At 27.3% G+C, this 27,298-nt stretch overlaps 1 protein-coding gene across 4 annotated transcripts in view; it reads left to right on the top strand.

Moving 5' to 3' along the window:
- Positions 1-27,298, top strand: part of LOC106682906 (ankyrin-3-like) — a 52,494-nt gene that overhangs the window by 523 nt on the left and 24,673 nt on the right. The window contains exons 2-19 of one of the 4 annotated variants that reach the window (XM_014424028.3): positions 1,028-1,160; positions 3,076-3,239; positions 5,906-6,061; positions 7,118-7,246; positions 7,495-7,692; positions 8,427-8,581; positions 9,006-9,147; positions 9,513-9,719; positions 11,271-11,408; positions 11,651-11,800; positions 12,059-12,199; positions 12,277-12,432; positions 12,981-13,079; positions 13,203-13,400; positions 13,478-13,661; positions 21,912-22,043; positions 23,869-23,968; positions 26,481-26,549. In XM_014424028.3, coding sequence (XP_014279514.1) covers positions 3,162-3,239; positions 5,906-6,061; positions 7,118-7,246; positions 7,495-7,692; positions 8,427-8,581; positions 9,006-9,147; positions 9,513-9,719; positions 11,271-11,408; positions 11,651-11,800; positions 12,059-12,199; positions 12,277-12,432; positions 12,981-13,079; positions 13,203-13,400; positions 13,478-13,661; positions 21,912-22,043; positions 23,869-23,968; positions 26,481-26,549 — 2,432 coding nt within the window. In that variant the 5' untranslated portion in view covers positions 1,028-1,160; positions 3,076-3,161. Of the gene's footprint in view, positions 1-1,027; positions 1,161-3,075; positions 3,240-5,905; positions 6,062-7,117; positions 7,247-7,494; positions 7,693-8,426; positions 8,582-9,005; positions 9,148-9,512; positions 9,720-11,270; positions 11,409-11,650; positions 11,801-12,058; positions 12,200-12,276; positions 12,433-12,980; positions 13,080-13,202; positions 13,401-13,477; positions 13,662-15,745; positions 15,848-21,911; positions 22,044-23,868; positions 23,969-26,480; positions 26,550-26,835; positions 26,854-27,298 lie in introns of all 4 variants that reach the window. The other 3 variants (XM_067049837.1, XM_067049836.1, XM_014424026.3) reach the window with 3 other exon arrangements.

Raw genomic sequence — 27,298 nt, 5'->3', positions numbered from 1 at the left:
GGATTTGGATATAAAATTGATTTATTTAATACAATATTCATTTTTATGCCTTATTAAAAGTTGTTGAATTGTGTTATTACATTCTAATTAAGTAATATCTATGTGGAAAACTATATTAGATTTTCATGTATATATATCATTACTATATTTAAAATTTTAACATTTATTCTCTAGGTAAATTTTATTTTATATTTGTCAAAGGGTTTTTTCCTATGTATTGAGTTAAGAGAAAAAAACATATTTAGAGAGTTTTAGAAAAATAATTAAGAATAATAAAAAAAAAAGAACAAAAAGAATAAACAAACAAAAAATTAGTATTATATATATTATAAGTTTCTAAAAAAATGGATTTCATTAGATATAGTATACTGTGAATGTAGCTATGGAATGTAGTTGGGCAGAACACCTTCTGAATAAAGTGTTTCTCCATTCATAAATGTTTTTTTAATAGTTCTTCGTATGTATGTGCACAGCAATCATATCACTATTACTTATTGTTCAATATTGGTAAAAAAAAAGTTTTGAATTAAAAAAATTTTTATATGTACTGCATTGATTTTATATTGTTTATAATGTTCTCATTTAAAATTTTTAATCTAATTTAAATTTTGGTACTCTATATTCTGAGTAATTTTTTTCATTCTCTGACTAATTATTTTTTTTTCATATTTGATATAAGGTAATCGGAGTGTTTATGTGGTGTGAAATGCATTAATTGGGATTTTTCTCAAAATTGTTTTCTTGGAAGAGCTTCCATCTGCTTTTTTACTTCAAATCATTGTAAATGGTAGCTGTATCAAGAAAACATGTTTAGGGGAAAATCCACATTTATGTACGAATACTTGCTACAGATTATACAATTTTTGAGGTATTGATTTATTTATTATATTTGTATTTTAATGTGTTTTTAAAGATTAGTTAAAGTTTGAATTTAGTAACTTCAATATTTCGATGTATTCAAACATAACCTTCTCATTTCACCTTATATGGCTGTGGCAAACTATATCTTACTTAATTCATTTGACAGAACGGACTCAACGCCCTACACCTCGCTGCTAAGGACGGCCACGTCGAAATAGTCCAGGAACTACTGACCAGAGGATGCAACGTAGATGCAGCCACCAAGAAGGGAAACACAGCATTGCACATCGCTGCATTGGGTAAATGCCCTTAATTATAAATATATTTTGTAGAAAATATTTAATGAAGGATTTGATTTAGAAGATTTAGGTTTAAATTGGGTGTAGTTAACATTAAAAGATAACGTAGAATAATAATGACTCGTATTCTTAAGATTGTTAAGAAATTAAAAATTTAAAGTCGCCCTCTTCCATGGAGTGTTTAAGTTCGGTGTAAAAGATAAATTAAATAACGTAAATAAAAAAAAAAAACTTTCTAGTTTACATTAAACGTTAAGCTTGCTATAACAAAATCAGGTTAATCTACTTTTTAAAATTATTTTTACTGGATTAGATTCTGTCAAAGATGGCCTCTATAGATAGATGATGGATTTTTTTTAACCCTTAACAACTAGGTTAATAAAGCCGAACAAAGTTCTCTGCTGTGGTAAGAAAAAACTAAAAATTAATTGGGACGAAACTGCTTCATAACCAAGTTTGATACAGAACTTTTTCACAACGAATTTCCTGAACGAAGCTGTTTTATTCAAACAAAAATGTACTCTTTTATTTTATATATATTTATTTATTTACAATTTTCTCTACATGGAATATATATGAGGTGAAGTAAAAAATTTAGAATCCGAGTTTTATATGGAAATAAGCGTTATAAGGGTCAGTCTAAATAACCAAGTCACGCAAAATGGTTTGCCTGTGTGTGTGTGTGTGTGTAAACAGCTTAGCTCTGAAACATGGCAGATTAACCCAGCACGGGATCTTATTTAACGCTAAAGAACAAAACGTTAAAAACGTATAAAAAATCGTTAAAAAAATTTGTTGACAGAACCAACAAATAGAAATATGTATTAAAACGAGCGATGAATTCAACTCAGAATAGATGAATAATTTAAAACTGAGTGATGCGCGTACCGCACCAGACTTGATAAATTTTATTGAAGTATAGTTATAACCCCGAATTCTTTGATATTTAAATTAGAAACAAGGTTTAAAAGGCTATTTTTTTGAGATATTTCAATTAGTTGGAAATGATGATTATCCATAATTGTATCAATTAATACTTAAATAGCCCATTTATCAATAACAGAATAAATTCCAAAACTCTCAATTAAAGAACTGAATAATTAGAAAGTTATTATTTAATTGCTATGAACGTGCTGTACAGTCCAAACGCTTACTAGAGACATAAATTAAAATAGGGGCTTCATTAAAATTAATGACGTGATTTTCATTGGAACCTCCAATATATTAGGTTGGTGCACATGCAATGTCTTTTTTTTTTTTTTTTTTGCATGCAAACATTTCTCTTCCTGTTTTCGTTATACTTTTTAACATAACCTCGTTTATTGTCGTATTGTCCAATGCGAGAGTCACATTTCAATAAATGTGATTTTCTCATAAGTGTTACTTTTTGTTATTTGTTTTGAATTTTGTACCGATATGAATTCCACCGATATTCGTGTAATTTTTTTGTCAAGAGTATAAACTTAGTAATGATAATGCAAAAGCTGCACGCAATATAAACCTGGCGTTTGGGGAGAGTACTGTTAAAGATCGAAAAGTCGTTAAAAAATAAATTAAATAACATAAGCATAAACTCACAAAATCTTTAAAAAAAAAAAATTATCATTCTAAAGACCAGATTTTTTTAAAGACACACATACATGCTTTAAAGTCCCTCTGGGAGAAAAGTATATCAAAGCGAATTTGAACATATTTTGACTAAATAACAACTTGTGGAAAAAGATATGCAGTTTTATATATTCACTTAAAAATCCAACATTTCTTATGCACCAATCTAAATTGAGTGAATATGAATCCAAATTATGTATATAGTTTGTGGAGTAGTTCGTTTTTCCAGTTAAAATATATATTATTTTGTAGGATTACTTTTTTTCGCTAAACTTTATTATTAATATTTACTTTTGTTACGTTTCAGCCGGTCAGGAGGAAGTGGCAAGGCTCCTGGTTGAGAAAGGTACAAACGTGAACGTACAATCACTCAATGGGTTCACCCCTCTTTACATGGCCGCCCAAGAAAACCATGACGCTGTTGTTAGATTTCTTCTCAACAAAGGTGCTAACCAAGGACTAGCCACTGAGGTGCGTTAAACCTCATTATGTCAACATTTATTATATATATTATGGTATATTGTACCGTACACTACTCTGTTGTTATTTTTTTACTACCCTACCAGGATTGTCTACAGAGGGAACACAGTAGAGAAATAAACTTCTGTGTACGGTAATATCTTTGGAACATATCCATTTCAAAAAATAGACCAAAAAATGAATAAATAAAATTGTTGTAGAATCTTACGCAATGAATTTTCGAAGTACAATCTTGTGGATTTTATAAAAGTCGCTTCTTTTCATCAGCTTTCCAATGGTATACGCAACTTTGTTGCGCATGCTTGTTTCATTTTGAAGAAATATTAAGACTGGAAGGTTAACGAAAATTAGATACAACAGTATGAGTACTTAGTATTATTTTTTATAGTAATATTTTTGCTAGCTCTTACCTGGATTTTCCTCCTAATATATTTCTAAAATGATTCTCTACTGCAAACAAGGTGTTATTAGTTTGGAATTGTGTTTTTTATTTATCCAACAATTTATACTATTTATGGAGTGAAGGTTATGGCAATGTGGTAATTAGAAAATAAACTGAAATTAAATTAACAATCGCCCATTTAATAATCTCTTATAGTTTATAGTTACACACCCATTTGTTATTATTTAAGTTAGGGATGTTGACAAAAATATCGATTTTCTTTTTAATATATCAATGTTTTTCCACCGATTTATCGATATTAAAAAAAATTAATAAAAAAATAAAATAAAATAAATGAAAAATGTCTAGAAGGACTGACGGTGGGTTCCACTATAAAAAAACCCCCAAAGAAACCTGTTAACAGTTTTGCTGTCTTTAGTCACTAGATACCACAACTCTCCTATAATGGTTTCAAACCAAAACTTTCTAAAATATTGATATTTTATATATAGCAATATCTATATTAACATAATATTAATATTAGATATTACAATGTTGTACTTGATATCCTTCACACAAGGACAAATATAATGTTTCTTTAATATTTTGAAATTTTTAAAAACAGTTTGTTAATGGTTAAATTGCATTATCAATAAGAAGAATCAATTGAAATTCATCTAAATACGAAAATATTTACCAAAAATAAACAAAATGATTTATGTTACTTATGTGTTATTCAGTGAAACTTTGTCAAACATACCTATCATGTTGCAAATAAAAAAATTTTTTAGTGAAAAGATTTTGTTACTAAATTGAATATTTACATTCTAATATATGCAGGATAATAGTTCAGTTTCATCTTATAAGTGCAAATGATAATGAACCATTTTTTTAAATTCTAAATTTTCTAAAAACTTGTAAATTAAATGAGCCCTTACATGGTAAATATTATTGAATCCGAACCAAATTTTACCAATATACATCGACAGTATGAGGGATATATTGTTGCAACAATATTGGCACATGTTATATATATATGTTTCCTGTTCAACAATATTACTATAACCTTTATGTCCCAAGTAAATATTTTTTTACTTTATTTTTATTTCTGACTATATTGAATCTAAATTACAAAAAAATATTTTTTTTTTGGATTTGGTATAGGTATAATTCGTGATACTTTTTCTAAAAATACATGTATGATGATTCAATTGGAATAACATTGGAATATAGTGTTTTTACTTACTTTTTTCCTTCTGTAATTAGAGTAAAACAAAATATAAATCATGCAAGTTTTGCAAGAAAGTTTAGAATGCCTTCAACAAAATTATTATAACGAGTAATATTTTGGCAACAGGCCGATTATTGTTATTTTACAATTAACCATCAGTTCAAATGATGTTATTTCAAATCACTGGAGTGGCTAAAGATATCTATATATTTTTTATACATTCTGTAAGTTATGTTACCTGTTGGTGACACTAGGTGCTGGATAGCTAATAATGTATGATGGGCCTAAGGTGGTTAACAAGCAAAAAAATAGTAAAGAAAATAAATATCTAAAGGGAGTAATTATCTAAAAGTCTTAAAGGTTTGCTGCAGTGTTTCTCTAATTTAGTGGGGGAAAATTAACTTAAAATTTTAAAAGTTCATTTGATTATAATTGTACCCTGATAAGTGAGAACAGCATTATTTTGTGATATCAAAAAATGTCGTTAAACTAGACTTGAGTGATTTATTGTCTTTGTAGTCTACTTCTGTCTAGCCTATTAAATTTAATCATTTTAGTTTTATGAGAAGCACTCATTTAATTATATCTGTGTTTGCTTTATAAAAGGAGTTATGTGTTCTATATAAAAGTCCAAAAGCATGGTTTTAAGAAAAGCAGGATTAAAAAATTTGGGTTTATTGTGCATTCCTTTTTTTAAAATTTATTATGTAATTTATATTGCTGTAAGCAACCTGTAGGTACAACAGTTTAAGGAACTTCATAGACTTATACTGACTATATAAAATCCTTCATTTTTTAATCCCAATTTTCTCAAGAGTGTTTGTAGACTAAACCCCTTTCAAAAAGTAAATAAAGATTGAGTTCAAGCGAGATTAGCTGTGAATATTTTTGTAATCAATTTATTATTATACATAATGTAGTATAAAATTAATCTTTTACTAAAACCTGTAATATTTGCTAATTCAATTTTTATTATCACTAAGTTTTTATCAATAATATATCTCACAGTTTTGTATCATTAAAATTATTCAATTATTATTACAGGATGGTTTCACACCGCTCGCTGTGGCAATGCAGCAAGGTCATGACAAAGTTGTTGCAGTACTGCTTGAAAACGACACGAGAGGGAAGGTTAGACTTCCTGCTTTGCATATAGCTGCGAAGAAAGACGACTGTAAAGCTGCTACACTTTTACTTCAGGTGACAACTCGATTAGTCTTCTTTAAATTTCTAGGGCTCAGAAATACCCATATGGTAAAACTTGTATGATATCTGTTAATGGTGCCAAGATTATTATATAGGCAGAGATGTTTTGAAATGCCAAGGCCCTCCTATTTTCTCCTATGAATTCTACCAAATTTTCTATTCTACTTTTGAGAATGTATACTAGTTTCCCTTTGTTATGATCGTTTTATGAAGATATTCATTTCCTTGCTTATTTGTCGCCTATTTGGTTAGTGAGTTGTTGGCTATTATGCATACTGTGTGTCAGATCACCCTCAAGGACTTTTTTTTTTACTTTTACGACTAAAACTTTTTCACTTACTGAACTCCATATTATACCTCAGTTCAGTTCCAGGAATATATTTGACGTTGATAAGAAAGTACCAGTTACACTGTAAAATCCTAATAAGTTATAGTTGTAATTCATGAGCATTGTGTTAAGTTCTTTGATCAATCATGATTTACTGGTACACCAGAGAGTGTGCACTATATCTTATATATACGTACTTTATCTTAGGTTCTGCAGTCGTTATTATGATCTCTATTTGATTTCTAACTCCTATTTAGTAGGAGTTACCACACTTTATTATTTATTAGTTGTACAATGGTATCTGTTTACAAGGTTTCCAAAAAAGAGTAAGTGTTATTTAAAAGGAAAATATATATTCATATCTCCAAAAAAAAAAAATCATTTATTAATAATATGATATATAACATTAACTAATGTTCATGAAGAGTGAGAATTATTTAATTCTAATTAATTATTTAATATTTATATAAAGCATAATCTTGACCATTAAGGGGTTTAATCGCTAATAAAAATTCCATGAACCTGACAGCAATGTAACTTCTTGTGGCTTGGCTACGAGACAATGTAGATAAAAAGGTTGAATAGGCACCTGTCATCTTTCTAACTCATTTTTACATTGTTGAAAATTTATTTAATAATTCCTAATTAAATAATTTTATTAGATTTTTTTTTTTTTTATAAATGATTTTAAGTTTATTTTAATATTCTCTTCGAATTTACAGAATGATCACAATCCTGATGTTACTTCTAAAAGTGGTTTTACACCCCTCCATATCGCTGCCCATTATGGTAACCAAAATATTGCAAATTTACTTCATCAAAAAGGTGCAGATGTTAATTTTGCTGCCAAGGTAAGATATTTGATAGAGTTGATAATTATTGTAGTGTATATAAACTTTTTTTCCCTTAAAATCAAGGAATTATATGGAACTAAAAATATGTAAAAAAAATTCATATTCTGATTTTAATACTACATTATTTTAGTGATTTTATGTTTTCATTAGAACAAAAATAAGCTCATAAGTTTATATACTCTTTTAAATTCATATCAATTTATTTTTTAACTAGCTAAAATGTTTTGTAATTTTGTCTATACCAGCATAACATCACCCCACTTCATGTTGCTTGCAAGTGGGGCAAGATGGGTATGGTCTCACTTCTGCTTGACAAAGGGGCAAATATTGAAGCGAAGACCCGAGACGGACTCACACCGCTGCACTGTGCTGCTCGATCTGGTCACCATGAGGTAGTTGATCATCTAGTCGAACACAGAGCACCTCTCACTTCAAAAACAAAGGTTTCTTCTTTTTTTTTTTAAATATATCATTATATTTATTCTTAGTATTTATTGATAGTGTAAGGTATCAGTATAATGGAGATCTTAATGTGTATTTAGCTCTTAGTTCAATTTATAGTTGAGGCATTATAAAAAACCTCTCATAGCCTATTAAAATGATAGTAAAAAAGAAAAATGAAAAGGTCTCCTTGGAACGAAAATGCATAGAATACTTAATAAAGCTTTTCTATTCCTAATTAGTTGTTAACTGGCTTATGAGAAATATGAATACGAACTTTCATCAAAATCTCCTAAGCTGTTCCAAAGTGTTGATGTAGTGTTTGTTGGGTACACCTGGGTATGTATATCTGCCATTTATTTGGGCATACTTCAGTAACTTACATATGAAATAAAGCATAGTCATTGTGCATGCAATTTTTTCCCCAATTTTCTTGGATTTGATTGAGAAAGTCTAGAAGTTTGTGACTATGAGTTATTAGACTCTGTTTGGTTAATCTGGGAAAAAAACAAATAAGCTAACTTGGCAGATATACTTTATTAAGCTAGATCTTTACTAATACCAGTTCCATTAATCTCAAAAATAATTTTTTTAAATATTCAAATTAATTTTTTATCAACTAACATGTTATATTTTTATTTTCTAAATAGTAGTGGTTATAATTATTAAGTTAATTTTGTGTTTTTATGAACTATTTAGAACTATTTGAATTCTAAAAACTTTTATAAAATTTTAGAATGGATTATCAGCACTGCATATGGCTGCACAAGGTGATCACGTAGACGCAGCACGGATATTACTCTACCACGGTGCTCCCGTGGATGACATCACTGTCGATTATCTTACCGCATTGCACGTAGCAGCACATTGTGGGCATGTTCCAGTTGCTAGGTATATTCATCAATATCATGAGTTGACTCTTTTTTTTTTTAATACTTTTTTTTCTCATGCTTAAAAATTAATTTATTATTTAATTATTTATAATCTTTAAGGAGGATGATATGTCTCATAGTAATTTGAGATTGACCCTGAAGATGGCCGAATTGGCCGAAACGTTGGACGTGTGAATGAAATAAATGTTTTGAGACTATAATTTTGGATAGTGTTTTTGAATTATTTAGTATTTATTATTTAAGTTAGTAAATTAAGGATTCTATTTTGTATCAAACTATGTTGCTATTATAAGATAGATAATAAGGTTACTTTAACAGTAGTAATTTTAGTTTATAGATGTAGAAAAAAAATTATACTCATCATTTTTTGGTTGTTACATTGTTAACGGAGTTTATAAAATTTTTATGTCACTCTTTTTTAGGCTGCTTTTGGACCGAAAAGCTGACCCTAATGCCAGAGCACTTAATGGATTCACACCACTTCACATTGCTTGCAAGAAGAATAGGATAAAAGTTGTAGAACTTCTGCTTAAATATGGTGCTTCGATTGAGTCAACAACGGAGGTATTAAATTAAGATATTGTTAGAAAATATTTTTACTTGCACTTTTTCCTCATTTTTTTCATATTTCAGTTTATTGCACTCCTACATCGGAAAGAGACCTATTCAAAATTGAGATTTTACATTGATCATGTATTCAGATTCTTATAAATAAATTTTTTGAACCAAAGGAACAGATTCTTTATCTTGCTAATCATTATAATGATGATTTTTTTTTATTGATTCTGCTTCAATTATAGAATGTGAATTTTGTAATAAAATGGAGAATGAGAAAATAAAAGTAATCATTCTAATTTTATTTATATGTTGTTAAAATAGTTAATTTATTTCTGTAATTAAATCTTTAATTAATGTTGTTAAATTTACAGTCTGGTTTGACTCCACTTCACGTAAGCTGCTTCATGGGTTGCATGACAATAGCACTATGCCTTCTTCAGAAGGGGGGGTCACCAGACGCTGCCACAGTCCGAGGTGAGACACCCCTCCACCTTGCGGCTCGGGCGAACCAAGCTGATATAGTGCGAGTCCTTCTGAGGTACAATGCTACAGTAGATGCTAAAGCAAGGGAAGAACAGGTAATTTTTATTTTTCTAGTTTGCAAATTACATAAATAAAAAATGATTTAATCATCAACAACTTTGGCTTGTTATTTGGGTGAAACAATATCTTAAATTTCCATTTTATCTTTGTTTATTAAGGCTAAAAGGGACGTTAAGGGGCAACACACTTTTCTATGAAATAAAATAGTGTGATTTTGAACCCAGAATATGCAATTTTTTTTTCATTATGACGAAGAAAATATGTTTGAAAATTTTTGAACTATTTTTTTTTTTCGATAAAATTTGAAATCTAAAATCCTTAATTCTGAAAATTTTATAAGACCCATTAAAAAAAAATCTTGAATCCAATGTATTTTTCAGTTTTCAAATGCAGACAGTTCGAATGGAAAAAGAAATTTTAGATATCAAAGTAAAGTTACCCCATTAGTTTCCGAAGTATCTTTTATTTGATCATGTCTCTTGTAAAGAAATTTATTTATGTATGTAATGTTGAAAATATTGATAGACCCAAGTCTTCAAGATGACCCTACAGGTAAAATGAAGTAATTTACACTTACCCTTTCCCCAACTCAAGTGGGGCAGCGGCAGTATTACTTTGATATCTAAAATTTCTGTTTTTGATTAAACCATTGGATCGATTCGAAAACTGAAAAATATTTTGATTCAAGATTTTTTTCAACACTGTTGCTCAATCAAAATTTTTAGATTTCAAGTTTTAACAAAAACATTTTCAAACCTATTTTGAATTCCCATCATAATGAAAAAAATTCATATTTTAGATCATAAAATGCCCTATTTTTTCTCTATAAGAAAATAGGAAATTAAAGAAGTCATGAGTGCTACCATCTCTTGAGACACACCTATTTGTCATCATCTTCAACCTTAAGCCATCTTAATGCTACTTTTAGTAGTAAAGCATAATGTAATATATTCCAAAAAATTATTTTCAAAACCTTTTTTTGTCTTTCAAGGCAAAATATATTATAGTTTACTTAAGGTGACTATTTGTATCAAGGGATTATACATTATTATTGAAAGTGTTGCTGCTAACCCCAAAAATATTATGAACCTATGAACTAAATTAATTAATTAATTATAAATTAAATTAACTATGCATTTCTTATGAAATAATTATAGATAAGTTTAACTTGTAGGCCACAGCTGTCCATCAGTAATATTAAATTTGTATCTTAATTTTATTTAAAATTAATTTACTATAATCTACATCGCAGCCCTGAAGATGTTCAATTTGAGTTGAATTGTCAATACTTAATAAATAGTTCAAAATATTTTTTTTATTGTTTTTCTGAATGCCTCATGGACCATCCCCTTGATTTATCACATGACCAATCATTGCTGTATAATAAAAATTAAATTTTGTTTGAGTTCTTCAAAAATCAGTTTATTATTTCTAAGTCTGGCATTAAAAAATAGATTATTAGAAATTAAACATGGCTGGCTAACGGACATGAAACTTTCTGTCTTTCTTATTGATTATAACACTTCTAGATCTAATTTTAAAATAAGTAACTGTTTTTATTTCACTATCGTTGCTTATTATTTCAGACTCCTCTTCATGTAGCAAGTCGACTCGGTAATGCTGATATTGCGATGCTGTTGCTTCAACATGGTGCTTCTCCTCAAGCAACTACCAGAGACCTATATACTCCATTACACATAGCTGCTAAAGAAGGTCAAGAAGAGGTAACTTTTTTACAATACAGAATATTTTTTTTTAAGAACTAGTTGATTGAAAAAAAAAGTTTTAGATAATGTCAAATAGAATAAAAAGATATTTTTCAACCAAAACATTATAATCGAGCTTGGAAAATGCTCATATTGTCATTTCTTATGGGTATGACCCTTATATCTTGTATAATTAGAATTTCCTCTTTTTAGTTTGTTTATTATGTTTTATTTTTATATTTCGTTTTTTGTTTCAACAGGTAGCATCAGTTCTCCTAGAAAATGGTGCTTCCTTAGATGCAACGACTAAAAAGGGCTTTACACCTCTTCACTTAGCTGCTAAGTATGGTAACCTTAAGGTGGCCAAACTTCTTCTTCAACGAGAAGCACCTGTTGATGCACAAGGCAAGGTAAAGAAATCAATTTACATCAGTTCAAATATGTGTTGCATTAAAAATAATCATTTTAAAATAGCATTGTCCAGCATTTTTAATTAACAAATTTTATTAAAAAGGCTAGATATTACATGAAATAAATAGATACTCCCATTGAATAGACAAGCAAGTATTGCTTATACAGGGATAATTAATGTTAATAGGATGTTATTTTAGTGTTTTTATTATTACTTTAAGTAATAAATAATTATATTCTGTTGTTGCCTGTTTCAGAATGGTGTGACTCCCTTACACGTTGCTAGTCATTACGATAACCAAAATGTGGCTCTTTTACTTTTGGAAAATGGTGCTTCCCCTCATGCAACAGCAAAGAATGGTCATACTCCCCTTCACATTGCTGCTAAGAAGAATCAAGTATTTTTGAGTTTTTATTTAAGATGAATTATAGACTTATTTTTTAAATTATTGTTTATTATTGCTATTTTATTCAGATGGATATAGCAACAACTCTTCTGGAGTACGGTGCGAAAGCAAATGCTGAATCGAAAGCTGGTTTTACTCCATTACATCTTGCTGCACAGGAAGGCCACTCTGATATGGCTACATTATTGATTCAACACCAGGCTGATGTCAATCATCACTCCAAGGTCAGTTGATGAATAATTATTTGAAGTATGTTATTCACAGTGAAGTTGAATTTTGATAAATCGTGTGTAAATGGAATCAGGGCTTATGTAGATTTTAAGTTACTTGTGTTCAGAAAATTGAAAGTTACATCAACAAATAATTAAAGTCAATTTGTATTACTTGAATGTTTTTCAATTTTTTTATGCCTTACTAATTTTGTACCTTGGTAAAAGAAGGGCCAATGTCCATTTTCTTCGTTTGGAGAAAAAGCTGTTTCAATGCACATTGGCCATTTTTTATTTTATTGTTGATCTGATATTGACCCTTTGAAAAAATCTTCAATTTAAAAGTAAATCTTTCTAGTAACATTAGGACATTAGCCTTAATTTCATTTATTACTCCCACCTTTTAGAATCAACAAATGGCATAAACACTTATGTGTTTTTATATATATTAGAACATTGGCTCTTCTTTTACTAAGGTATAGAACTTTTGACGCCATACACTGATATATAATTTAGTATTTTATATTTTTATTAATATATATTTATTATTTTATTTACTGAAGAATGGACTCACTCCACTTCATCTTTGTGCTCAAGAGGACAAAGTACAAGTTGCAGCCATTTTAGGAAAGAATAATGCGGAAATTGATTCAGTTACTAAGGTATATTTGTACTTGTATTAATGCTTTACATGTCATATCAGAATATTTTTTTAATTAACACTTTGAGCAATTTATTTATTTATTATATTTAGTTTTTAATCATTTTTCTATTTTATTTCATAGGCAGGGTACACTCCCCTCCACACTGCTTGTCATTTCGGACAAGTGAGCATGGTACGTTGGCTCCTAGAGCAGGGTGCCAATGTCGAGAGCTCGACAGTCCTCGGTTACACACCTCTTCATCAGGCTGCACAACAAGGGCATTGCTTGGTCATCACACTGCTTCTGCACGCTAGGGCTAAACCTGATGCTGTTACCAATGTATGTAATCTTTCTTTACTTTCAATTTTTCTGGATCATTCATATTATCAAAAAATTTACTTTATTAAAAATTACAGCAAGGACTAACTCCTCTGGCTATAGCCAATAAGCTTGGCTATATAACTGTTGTTGAAACGCTGAAAGTTGTTACCGAAACAACAATTACAACCACAACAACTGTTACTGTCGAGGAGAAATATAGAGTCGTCGCTCCTGAAGCCATGCAAGAAACATTTATGTCGGATTCAGAAGATGATGGAGGTATTAAAAATAATATTTTCAGCATGAAAAAACAATGTGATTCATTTTGTATTTTATGTTATATCTGTTTAGATGAACATTTAAAAAAAAGATTGGAAAAGGGTAAATTGTATTTCTAATGAAAGCATGATATTGTTCTGAATTTGTTTTCTGTAAAATTTTCCTTTTTTTTTTTTTTTTTTTCAATTTAAACTCAATTCTTTCTTAATGAAAGGGAAGAGTATACAGTGTTAGTCAGTTTTTAAGAGTAAAACTTGAGGTCTTTTCTCTGAATTCGCCACAAGAAACTTTTCATGATCTTGAGGTTTTCGACTGTGATTTATATTTTTTACCGCTAGGATGAGGATGAGCCATTAGTACTTGTACCTGTCCCTTTGATTATTTATTGGGTTTTGTGAAATTGATTTATTTTATATTCATAAAAAATAATTCTAATATCAATAACATTAAATTTATATGTGAATGGAATATGGTCCGGGTGCGGTAAAAAAAAACTCAAATAGTAGATAATTATACTATTGGCCCAATAAAATAGTATAATTATCTACTATTTGAGTTTTTTTTTACCGCACCCAGACCATATTCCATTCATCTATACACACGGTCAATCAATAATCTTCCATTAAATTTATAGTTTATTTATAGAACCGGTAAACAGGTTTTGCTAGTTCTTCATTACTCATTATTGCCAGAAAATTAATATAAACTGACCCTGAGATATATTGAACCCACTCCCATCCAAAATTAACTCTTTAGGATTGTCACATTAATATGTTTGGCCATCACAGCTCGTATTTAAGAGTTATAAATTGTAACGAAATTAAAAAGAATTTTTTTAGTAGTAAAATTCGAAATATCTTGAAGATTGTTGATAACTATACCATAGTTTGTATTAAGTTTTGTGTTGCGAATCAGGAGTATTGACACCTTAAATTTTCTTATTAAGAATTGACTCAAAACTCAGTGCTTTAAATGTTTCGAATTGCTTCAGTTCTTATCTGTCGCAAAATTACTTTACTATTGCCTTGGCTATACCCAAAAAGTTTTTTTTTTTTTTCTTTCAATGTTAAGCTCATTTATTTGGCTTAAAGCTTTAAACTTGCAGTTTTTAATTTTAATTTAATAAAATAATTGAAACTTCTTCAAACATTGATAACAGATACATTCTGCTTATTTCTATGCTTGGTTGGAAGGGCAGTGCAATATTGAAAATCTTAATTTATTTATAAACAGTAAAGCCTCCATTATCCGGGCTTCAAATTGTTCCCAATTTATGAAGTGCTTAAAAATAAAACTGTGATTGGTTCAAATTAATCATGAATACCTATTTTTGAGATAATATTAATACAAATATATATATTGCTTTAATTTTTTTCTTTTATTTTTGTTATCATTAATCATGCAGAAGAACCGTCCATGCTGGTTTTAATTCACACATATTTTATTAATATCAATCTTAAAATTGGCATTTCACATAGAGAATGTTCTAACTTCAAACATTAAATTTTTAAATTATTTGCTAAAAATGTTCTTTAATAAAGTAATTTTCCTTCTGTAGCATCATATCATTAACTTCAGACCTTATCAACTGGGAACTTTTAAAGATAGTATGTGGAAGTAAAAAATACTCCTTTTTTGTACATTTAGTTCTTGCAGATAAATTCAAAATCCAATCTTTTAGTTTGGACTCACTTCTTACAAAGCAGCAATACATGAATTGTAGTAGCAATTGTGAATACTTAAAAATGCCATATTATACAAGTATTATGTCGTATTTTGAACTTTTAATGTGATAAATAAATTTCCAGTATTAATCTTATTGTGCTAATGAGTATATCTCCTTAGAGGGCTTTCCTGTTGAAGTGTCATTTTCATTAAATTGCAATGAATCTGTAATTTTCAGTTTTATTTGCAAATTTAAATATACAAATTTGTCCCTATTAAAACAAGTGTGATATCATCTATTCATTCCTATCCCTTCCGTTTAATTGAGGTTTTACTGTTTACATCATGGGAGAAGATAACGGTGGTATGTGAAAGTGGGAAATGCTGAAGGGAGTACAAGTGTGATGTGTCGGCTCTAGGTGGGGATGATATGGTCGCAGTAACGATGAATGACTATGGGAAACCTACCCATGCTCAGCATGTCTACCTTCCTTACTACCAAGGGCAAATGTTATATACTCGTAAGTTCTTATTCCTCCGCATAATAATTTTCTTTTTCATCTAATATTAGTTGAACTGTAAGCGTATGTAATATCCCTGCCTATATTTTACTAACATTGAATGTACCTTGTATGCATGTTATCTATTAGATGTAGACTAATTATTTACTGCTTTTATGTATATCTTATGTATATTTATAGATACAAGTACATAAGGATGAGTTGAGGGGAACACTCTAAACTCTTATTCCTAAATATTAATATAATACATAATCTTTTCATTTCTAATTCAGACTGATTTTATTAATTAAATAAAATAATTTATATCCTAGTTAAGTCTTAAACATTCTTTATTATTGCTTAAAATATCCAATGTTTCGACCAATGTGGCATCCTCAAGGACAACATATTAAATAACAGCTTTTATACATTAATTTTTAACAAAAAATATTATTACTAATAAATTAGTATGCCTTAAATATAAATTTACACCTCATATCCAACAATTAAAAATGTTTTGCAGACCAGTCTGTCCAGGTCAGTAAATTTAGTCAAAACATATAAAAAACAATGAAACACTATGGAATCATAGTAACTTATCAATACGTTTGCCTTATCTTATGTTTCGTTACCCATTTTCTCACTTTTTTATTATTAATTTTTAAAACTTTTAATTACAGATTAATTTAATACTATTATCACTTACTTATCAAACAATATTTGTAAGCTACCTTACGATCAGGTTAGGCATATAATTAATTTACAAACTGTATTTTGGTGTAAATCCTTATTTCTTTTATTATTGAAATTCATATTAAAGTTAATTGTAAATAGTAACATAAAAATTAATGTGTAATTACAAATAAGACAAAATAAGTAATTAAACATAAAATAACATAACGTAAATTTATTAATAAATTTGATTTTCTATTATTTTATTGTTTCATAGGTTGTTTTGACTAAATTTGTTGAACTGGGTATAGTTTGCAAAAAGTTTTTAATTGTTCAATGTGAGGTGTACATTTATATTTAAGGTATGCTAATTTATTAGTAGTTATTTGTTAAAAATTAATGTATAATAGAAGCTGTTGTTTAATAGATTGTCCTGGAGGACGGCCAGGTTGGCGAAAATTTTGGACATTTAAAGTAATAATAAAGAATGTTTGAGACTTAACTTGGATACAGATTATTCGATTTAATTAACATATATTATTAATCCATTTCTAAAAATCATTTAAAACATCACAGTTATGTTACCTATTTTCTAATTTATTTCAAACTATAATGAAATGCCTCATACACCTCATAGTCATAGCTATTTTATTTTATTTATAAATTTTGACATTAAAATCTAAATTTTCTCTTTTAGTTTCCATGGGAAACGTTTCACTTGTTATAAAACTTAAGGTATTAATATATAGGTGTAATTTATTACATTTGATTTTAAATTGATTATTTAAATTACTACAGAAAAAATAAATACAAATATTCAATAAGGAATCAACCAGCATTTTTGTTAAATTATGTTTTTTTTTAGCTATGTTGATATTATTTTTAATTTTTCAACAAAAACAAGACTATCTAAATTGAACAGTGATTAAAGACAGACACTGTTATTGGTTTTGTTTTTTTTGTTGTGAATTGAAAATTCTTGAAAAATGTATTGATACATCTTACAAAATATAATTTCAGAAAAGTTTTGGTTGTTTCCTTATTCCATATTTGGGTTTAAAATGGGATATGCCATGGTAACTAAATAAAACAGATCTATAAACAATTTTAACTCTTTTATTTTAAAGAAATGATAATAAAATGGCTGAATAAACCCTGAATTATGCTGAATTTAGCTTTGGAATATTCTAGTACAAAAAAGTAAAATATATTTTATTGATACATGATTATTTTTTTTTTTAACAATGAAATAGAACAATAATTAATAAAAAAAATCAATATCTCTAAACTGTGTCCGAACTGGATTTTTGTTTTGAGCTCCTATTGTGAACATAATTTTTAGACCATTTTTAAAAATACTCATAAATTCTAATGAATAAATGTGTTACATTTAATGTAAAACAAGTCTCAGAACAATTTTATTAACTTCAATGTTTCGAGAATTATTGCTACCATATTTAGTAAGATATCATTAACAAACGGAACAGTTGTGCACACAACTTATCTTGAACAAATCTTGAATAAGTTAGGAAATCACTTCAAGATACTATTACCTCTTTTGAAAAGATATGATTCATATACTTGCCTATGATTAATTGATATAATTTTGAAATATCCTGTATTTAAATTTTCTACTAAATTTTTTTCTTACTAAATCAATAAAGATTTCTTTATTTTTGTACATCTGAAACTCTTATGTTTTGTTAACTGTTATTTAGAAATCTTTTTATATGATAATAAACAATTTATGTTTATTTAATAAAATATATATTTCAAATCAAGAAATTTACAAATAACATTGTGATTTCTCTGCCCAAAAATAAAATCAATATATTTTTTTTCATATCTACTGTATATGTATTTTATCAAACCACATCTTAATTACATTATATGTAGCTGTCTTAAATATAAAAAGATATTCAGTTTAATTATTAAATTATTTTCTTCATGAAAAGGAATTCATGAAATTCCTTTATTCATAAAAATTCGACTGCAATTTTTTTTATATGTATATCACTGATTAAAAATTATAATTTTTCTTTATGTTAATTATTTTCAAGGTACTTTTTAGTCTGATATATAAAAGTTCAACTATCTAGTATTTTATGAGGCAGTCATTCATTGGAACTATTGCCTCTTGAGTTGGTAATAGATCTCTATTCCTATTTGCATTCTGTATAAGAATATCAGCAGAAATAACTATTCTGCCTAGATCGATTGGAAATTTGTTTTATGATATTTGCCTCTCAAAATTCTCTTTGAAATCATCTTATCTCTGAAATCATTCAAGGTTGTCTTTCATAATAGCTGTAATTTTGTGGTAAATGGGATTCTTATTAGTGGTCAACTCCTGTTAGGTGAGTTCAGGTTAAAATTATTCAATTTTTTTATTTTTTATTTTATTGGTAACTTTTATTTAATATATTTGTTTTACAATTAAATTTCTCATTATTGATTCCAACCGCTTTCTGTTATCATTCGTTTATTTTATATTACTAATGTTTTAAGAAATTAATGGATACTTCTATTCCGTTGTAATTTAAATCACTCTTTTAAATAATCTATATTTTAATTAAGACTAGATTAATGAAGCATTTTATATTAACATGAAAAGATATTTAATTGAGTTTTAACGAATATAAGAAATTCCTTTTTTTTTTCTTTCTTTTTTTTATGGTGAATTTATAATTTGTAAATACCTCTAATTTTTAATATTTATTTATTTTTAAAAAAGATAGATAATATAGATTCAAAAATATTTTTAACTTATTAATTATAATTTTATTATTTAATGTTGACAGAAATGAAATTATATGTAGAACTTATTAATCAAACAGTGCCTTAATTAAAGTTATAATTAGACAAAGTAATTTATATATAACTCTGAACTTTTCACGTAGGAATATCAGTCTCCTATACCTCTATGACATTTAAGTTATTTTTCCTTTTAGTTATATTCTTTGATATTTAACCTCATCTTCATCAGAATTTAAGGTATAAATAAACGTAATACTATGTTTTTTTATGAAACCATAAACTTTATTAAAATATTAAAACAAATAAATTTATTACTATGAATAAATTTGTGGACTTAATTCATTACTATTTTTATATGGGTAGGAATGCAGCCTTTTTTTACATTAGGTCTAAAACTATAGCAATAAAATTGAAGAAATTAAACAAATAAAAAATCATATAATTTTAACTAATCCTATAATTATTTTAAATTAATTGAATTTATTATAATAATAATAATTAATTTGTTATTTACAATTTTTTTTACCATAATTCATCCTTAAAATTATTGTTTAAAACATGTATGTATACAAAGCTTACCGTTAGTAACAAGGCAGCACCTCAAACCTGATGTCTGGTTGTTGTGCAGGTCCCAACTGAGGTCTTCGTCTCAGGTTTAAGGATTGAAAAATAAGGAGTAAAAATGGTTTAATAAGTTTATTAATATCTTCTGTCTTATTATTTTTACTTTAGTTATTCTTTTAACATTGGAAATTAATTGTTACTTAGAGAAAATCTTTTAAATAAATATGAAATTTCAATGTTAACAATTTTTATAATATTTATTTAAATATTTAATTTAAATTTTTTATTTTAAAAAAAGCATGAAAATTAATCTGATTTTCACTTTTTTCGTAATGGACTAATATAAAACATTATGTGATTTTCATTACAAGGTTATTAAGGTTTATTAGTAAAAAATTGAAATGAAAATTCTGATTCTTACTTTTTTTTTTTCCTTATTTAAAAATGGCTAATTCTTACTTTGTCAGACTTAATCTTTTACTTTTATCCTCATAATTGTCACATGCCACACTATACTATTGTCTGTGTTTTAATAGAAATTATCTCTTTGTCTAAACTTCCTACATTTTGTTTTGCTACCTAAAGCAAAAGTTCTTTGATTACAAAAACTGTATTGTTTTCTTTTGATACTGACTATAGTAGGAACTACAATACATTCAGAAAAACTGATAAAGGCGTTTTACATTGATAAATCTATTAATTTACTGAATGACATTCCATTGTTCAGAATTTAATAAAAAAAATCCTCTTTTCAAATATTGTTGATTAATGAAACCGTTTTATCTTAATTGTTAATAAAAACAAAGTTAAGAAACCTCTAGAATACAGCATTATTATAGGATGCTTAAATGAAGAATGTAAATACAATCATTAATTTTTTTTAATATTTATTTCCCAATTATTATTACTAAAAAGCTTTTACATAATACCAATTAAGACTCTCATATCATAAAACACGTTGCTAGAGGTACTTGAAATAAATTTTAAGAAAATATTTTATGCTTTTATTGCTTGACAGAGTGTCATTAATTAATCAATAAGTAAACATTAGATTAACCTGAAAAATTAATGATACTATCATTCCTATGATAACATCAAAATAATGTGTTTTCTGTTTGAAATAAATTATAGATACTGAGTTGATAATAGACTGAATCATAGCAATGATAAGATAATATTACTAAACTAATTTTATTTGCAAACTTCTTTCCTTACTGGACAGAGCTTTCCTTAAAGGACCAACTTTATTATTATTTTCTTTTTTTTCATGGTTTAAAAAAAAAAAAATAATTAACTTTCAAGCTAAAATTAATATTGCCTCTCATAAAGTAAATTCAATATTATCTTTTTAATGATAAAAAATCAGACAGTTAATATTTTTAAAAAAATATTAATATTTTAAACATTATCTTTTATGGGCATACATTAATTTAATTAGGATAATTATTGTTTAGTATGATAAATTATTATTATTTAAACAAAATACATTACTTATATTATCATCCAACAAACTTCTTGACCAGTGAGATAAATAGTTTTTGATTGAAGGAGTTGACTGGAGAAACATCTGATCAGAAACACTCTGTAAGTGATTACATTATCTTATAATCTTGTTTCTTATTAAAAATATTTTTCATCCATTCCTAATTGTACATTTAATGAAGGTTTCGCTGTATGTAACATGTATTTTCTGTTATATTTAACAATGTAATTTTTTCAAAATATATTTAGGTTCTTAATCAATTTAATAAATTTCTTATAGAGTATAGGCCGTTAAATCTAAAGCACTTCTTTAAAAGGTTTACTGATCTTAAGGGACAGATATGGTAAATATTTTTTTAAATGCAGCAGTAGCTTTAGTTTTGATAGTATTTATGAAGTTTATGAGCTGAATACCATGTTATGAACACGCTATAGAGCCGAGATAGTCAGCTGTTTTATTCATTTATATTCTACTGAAAGATAGCATTTACACTGCATTTTAAAGTTATAGTTGCAGCTTTTCTTTATAACAATTTTTTTCTCTTTAATGAAGGAAATTTTGAGTATTATCTGTAAATTAAAATTATTTACGATTTGTTTAAATTTACAGGGGAAGATCCTATGCTTAGTGACCAGCAACAATACCGCTATATGACTGTGGACGATATGAAGTCCCTCGGAGATGATTCAGTGAAAATTGATGTTACTCGGGATGAAAATGACCACAACAGGGATTCATTCAGTAAGGATTTTAATAAACATAATCTTTTTTCTTTTTATTTATTTGTTAATTTTAAATTTAATGTTTGAATGTAAAAATTATGTGGTTAAATCTTAGTTATTTTATAAGACTTTGATGTTTTTGTAAAAATGGAAAATTCGACAAATTGGGTATTACTTTTTTTTTACTTTTGCCTTTTTACTATCATTTAAGGAAGAATTGACACTAATTATTATAACAATGTGAAATACTATCAGGATATGAACAATGTTCTAAAAAATATAACCTCATTATAGGTTTTTGTTCTAGGAAATTGGTTTCATTATTTGATTTTTGTAATTATAATGTTTATTTGTAACGTAAATGCTTTGTAAATATAATTATGAATTAATCAAGTGTCAATGGCCAGTCCATCGTGCAGATCTTAGGTCCTGACCGTTGTGCAGCTAGCTGTACCTAGTTTCATTAGTAGTGTTCATTAGTGTATCATTATTCCTTCAAACTGTGTATTTATTGAACATTTTATTATAAAATAGTCAAGAAAAAAAAACTATATTTTATGAATATGTGACTAACAGTACAAGAACATATATGGATCCTTATGTTATTATACATAATTATGTTACATTTATATAATCCATTCTTCCATAAGATTACTTAGAAAAAGGGAAACAACTAATGAAATTTAGTTTAAAGTTAACTAATAATTTATTCCAGGTCAACAAAGAGAAAAATTTATTATGAATCATTGCAAATGGTCAAATACAACATGTGAATTTGCTTTGGACTTTATAATTTTTCTAAAGTCTAGTCTAGAGTGGGTGGAGAAAAGTATCACAAAACTGGGCTGAGCTCAGTTTGGAGATTGAACTTTATCTTCATGTTTCATTTATTTTAGTTCTTTTTTTTTTTAAATTAAATTATTTATCAAAATTTTAAATTTCAAATTTATTTCCTTAGTATTATTCTTAGGAATATATTTTGAAATAATCTAATGCAGTTTGTGTTCATATATAATACACATAGATAAATTAATTGGCCTTTCCCTTTTGCTGTTGAGATGTTGATGTGAAATTACAGTAAATTTGATTTGTTAATTTAAAATCTTCTGGTCTTTCTTCTAGTACTCTTTTTATTTATTTATTATTATACTTATTGTTGCAAATAAGTTATTATTATAATACTTTACTACTCATTTTTGTCATGTTACAGAATTTCACTAAACAAACTGTTAATTTATTTAACTAATTAACAAAAATCAATTACTCGTACAAGTAATGCAATTTTATACCAGTATATTATTAATAAATATTATACGAATATGGGAAATATGTAGAAAAATAAAGATCATGGACAAAATATCAATAATACCTGAACTATAAAGGATAATATAAATCTGTCAAATCATGGTAACGACTTTCGAATATTTATACTTGATATTTATGGATTATGTTGTAATTGATTACAATGAATAATGTAATTCAATTCAACATTATAAATAGGAAAAAAGTCTTATAATTAATTATTTTTCTCCATGCCTTAAATTATATTATTTAATTACATTATATCAGTTTTATATTTCTTTAAAAATCAAACAAAAAAATATTTATTGTTTAATTTTACTTAATAAATAGAAATTTGGTGCTTTGTGTTTTTCTTTCTTGTTACTTTTTAATTGTAAATGTTTCTTGTCTATATCACCTGTGTTAACTATTCCACCCATGTTTACTTACCTTCACGTCAATAACAATAGTGTCCTGTTGACACTGAGGGACCATTGTAATTCCTTTATGTTGAACCCTTGTCTTACATCAAACAGTAGTTGGACATTTATTATTAAATTTAGTTCCAGTTGGTGAACCTATGGCCTATCAGAAGAAGGAGAACTTGTTGAACAGCTGCCAGCCAGACAATGTGGAAATAGTTCAAACTCCGGTTCATGTTGGGTATGTGCTATCCAATTTGCCATTTATATGAGTTTTTATGCTTTTTATCCAATAAAACATTTATTAATACAATGTTTCTTTAATATATTTAAAAAATCAAATTATCAACGAATTGGATAATTATTGTAAATATGTTATGTAACATCACCGCATGAATGTAAAGCACTACATTATACTATAAATCAAAGGTGTTGGGGTAAATAAAAGTTGAATACTCCAATCAGATTTATGGAATGCATTAATTTTTTCCCTGCTTGGTACAGTTATGCAAATGTGATTTAATTTTAATTTTTTTAAATTCTTTTCTAGGGTCGAAAAAGTTGACTTCCTTATAGTCATCATTATTTATATATATTGTAATAATGTAAACAACTCAGTGAAATATAAATAAAATTAAAGTAACTAACATAAATCTGAAAGACTCAGAGTTGAGGAACTGTAATGTTCTTAAGGTACAGAAAATTTGGTCAGCAATCTAGGATAAAGGTCTGAAGTCTTGTACTGACTTCCACTTCAGCTCAAGTTACTGTGAACTCTGTATTTATTTATTTTTATATAGGAATTTTTCTTATTCTCGGCTTTCATCGGAAGTTGCACCACCCAGATCTAAGTGAAAGGTGGGGTGAAAAAATGTTTGATCTTTAATATTGATAAATTTCCTGACCATAATTGCAGTCAGTTATTTTATTTCTTATTTATATGAATTAATTAAGATCATTTAATAATTATAACATTGTTAATCTTTTTATGGTATCTTTTTGCTTGAGGCTAAACTCCCAAATTATCAATTAAATCTAATTGTTTTAATAACCATGTAGGGGTCCACCAGGCCAGTCTGGTTATAAATAAATATATAAAAATTGTATAGTTCAATTTAAAAATCATGCCCGCTCTAAGACTTTCCAGAAATTCAACACAATTAACATTGCCCAAGAAACTAAATAAAAATAGATAAATAAATAGAAATGTTCTTAAAGAAAACTGAAGATCTTTTGAGGTAAACTTTAAGTAACAGAGCAGATCTGAAGATCATTTTGGTTAAATCATACTCCATTATATCTTTGATATGCTTCAGCTTGAGATTAAGTTTATTTTTGATGCTGGCTTCTAGACTCAATATTTCATGGTCATTTATTTAAAAATAACTCATAAAAATTTTGAATAATCAGTTTAGAAAATAATGAAACTTAATTAACTCTCGTTCAAACGGTACCATCCTTTTATTGACCCATTTTCTGAAAACAGAATTCATCCACCAGAAATAATATATATAATTGAATTATACAATTATAAAACTTAAACACCTATGCTTTTTTGATCTAGTGTCAGGAAATGTAAAAAAATTATTAAATTTAATTGATTTATTTTTTGACAACTTACAGATTGAAAGTGAACCTTGATATAGTGGTCCTCTAAACTAAATAGTCTAAAAAAAAAAAAATGATAATCCCAATGATCATCTTGCTCTTCTATGTCTTAATATACATTTAATTATCAATTAAAGAAAAAGAAAAAGATGTGCAGATGTTTAAAAGTGAATTATTCAAACATTAAAAATTATATCTCACTTGAAACCTAATTGAATGCTCTAGAAAATGAGTATAGCAAATAACATTCAAAACTTTCTTCTGCTTTTTGCATCAAAATATTGATAAACCACAAAGAATGATTATTCCTCAAATTCTGTTGTTTCTTGCTCTACCACAAAGAATGATTACTCCTCATATTCAGGTGTTCCTTGCTTTACCTCTAAGATTGATTACTCCTCAAATTCAGGTGTTCCTTGCTCAACCACAAAGAAACATTACTCCTCAAATTCAGGTGTTCCTAGCTCTACCACTAAGATTGATTACTCCTCAAATTCAGGTGTTCCTTGCTCTGCCACAAAGCCATTAAGTGATATTCAAGGAAGAGTTTCTTTATGCTATATTTTTCCCAGCATTTTACCCTCATTACACACAAATGTTGATTTGTTTACATTTTGCACATTCCTGAACAATACTGAACTTCAATTCTTACAGTCGATACAATGTATGCAATATAGCTCAATTGTTTTTTTGTTTTTTTAAAGAAAATAAATTAATCAACCTTCCAATTCCTATAATAGGTAGTTACCATTATTGTGCAATACTGCTTCAGAAATGACGTAGAGCCAGCTTGTAGATTTGATGGTTTTGTTATTGCATGTATGCACATTATGAATTATTTTCTCATCAATTTTACTTGAAAACTTATATAATTATTTACGGTTAATGAATCATATTTGTTTTCTTTCTTTGTCCATTTTCAAATCTATCTTATTTTTAAAAACATTCTACTTCATTCTTTCGACTAAACAGCTTTTATAAATCAATAATCTGCATGTTTTGTTGAAAAAAAATTTTGATTTTTTCTAGTTGCAACTGGACTAACCCTAACACCATTTTGAATTTTTGTGGTAAAGTATTTGGCATTTTAAATTTTATTTTTTTATGAAATAAGTGCACTGATATTGTGTGCTTATATCCATTAGGTTACATAACCTCAATGTTACACTGAGGAGACTCGGTGAAGGGAAGAGCGCTGGGATGTGCAGAGACAGGTATAGATTGCGGTGGTGTCATAACATATGTTGATTGATTCTAACAGTATTTTTTTTCTTTTTGAAATTAAAACAAACAAATGCTATTCTTTTTTTTTTTTTTTAATGTAGCATAAACATATAAATACCTAACTTTAATCCTTTAATTTGTAAGAGAATGTCTTTTTTATGTCTTCATGCTTTTTTTTTTTTTCAAAAGTGTATTTTTTTTAATTAACATTGTTTCGTTTCAGTTTTTGATATATTGTTTTCTTTTGTTGTTTTCGGTGTGATCTTTACCAAACAGCAAAGGTCAATGGACAAAGTAAGTTAATCCGAACTAATGTATGTCATGCTGCTTGGTAGCTAGCTACTTTTTGCTCGTAACTGTTTAGTGTGAAATTAGCTTCAATATTTTTTTTTTGTCATTGTCGTCTTGGGAAAAATATAACTAAACACATTTCATCATTATGTTTTTCATCTCGTGCTGATACATGTTATTCAATAATTATATATCATATCATTTTAACTATTGCATGTTTCAGTTTCAATAAGTGTTGTATGTATTTTTAATACATTGTATAATACTAGATATGTATACATATTTTAATTCTATAAAAACTAATAAATCATCTTTGCACAGTAACTCCATTTGTTTTGCACTGTAAATATAAAGGCTTTCTAATGAATAAAAAGAAAAAATTAAAGTTTTAGTATTTAATTGCTGTATATCACTCAATTTATTTGCTTCATTATTATATAGCTTTATT

Source organism: Halyomorpha halys, unplaced genomic scaffold (assembly GCF_000696795.3).
Source record: "Halyomorpha halys isolate HHAL.00 unplaced genomic scaffold, Hhal_1.1 Scaffold450.1, whole genome shotgun sequence".
Lineage (NCBI taxonomy): Eukaryota > Metazoa > Arthropoda > Insecta > Hemiptera > Pentatomidae > Halyomorpha > Halyomorpha halys.
This window is presented reverse-complemented; position numbering and strand designations above follow the sequence as displayed.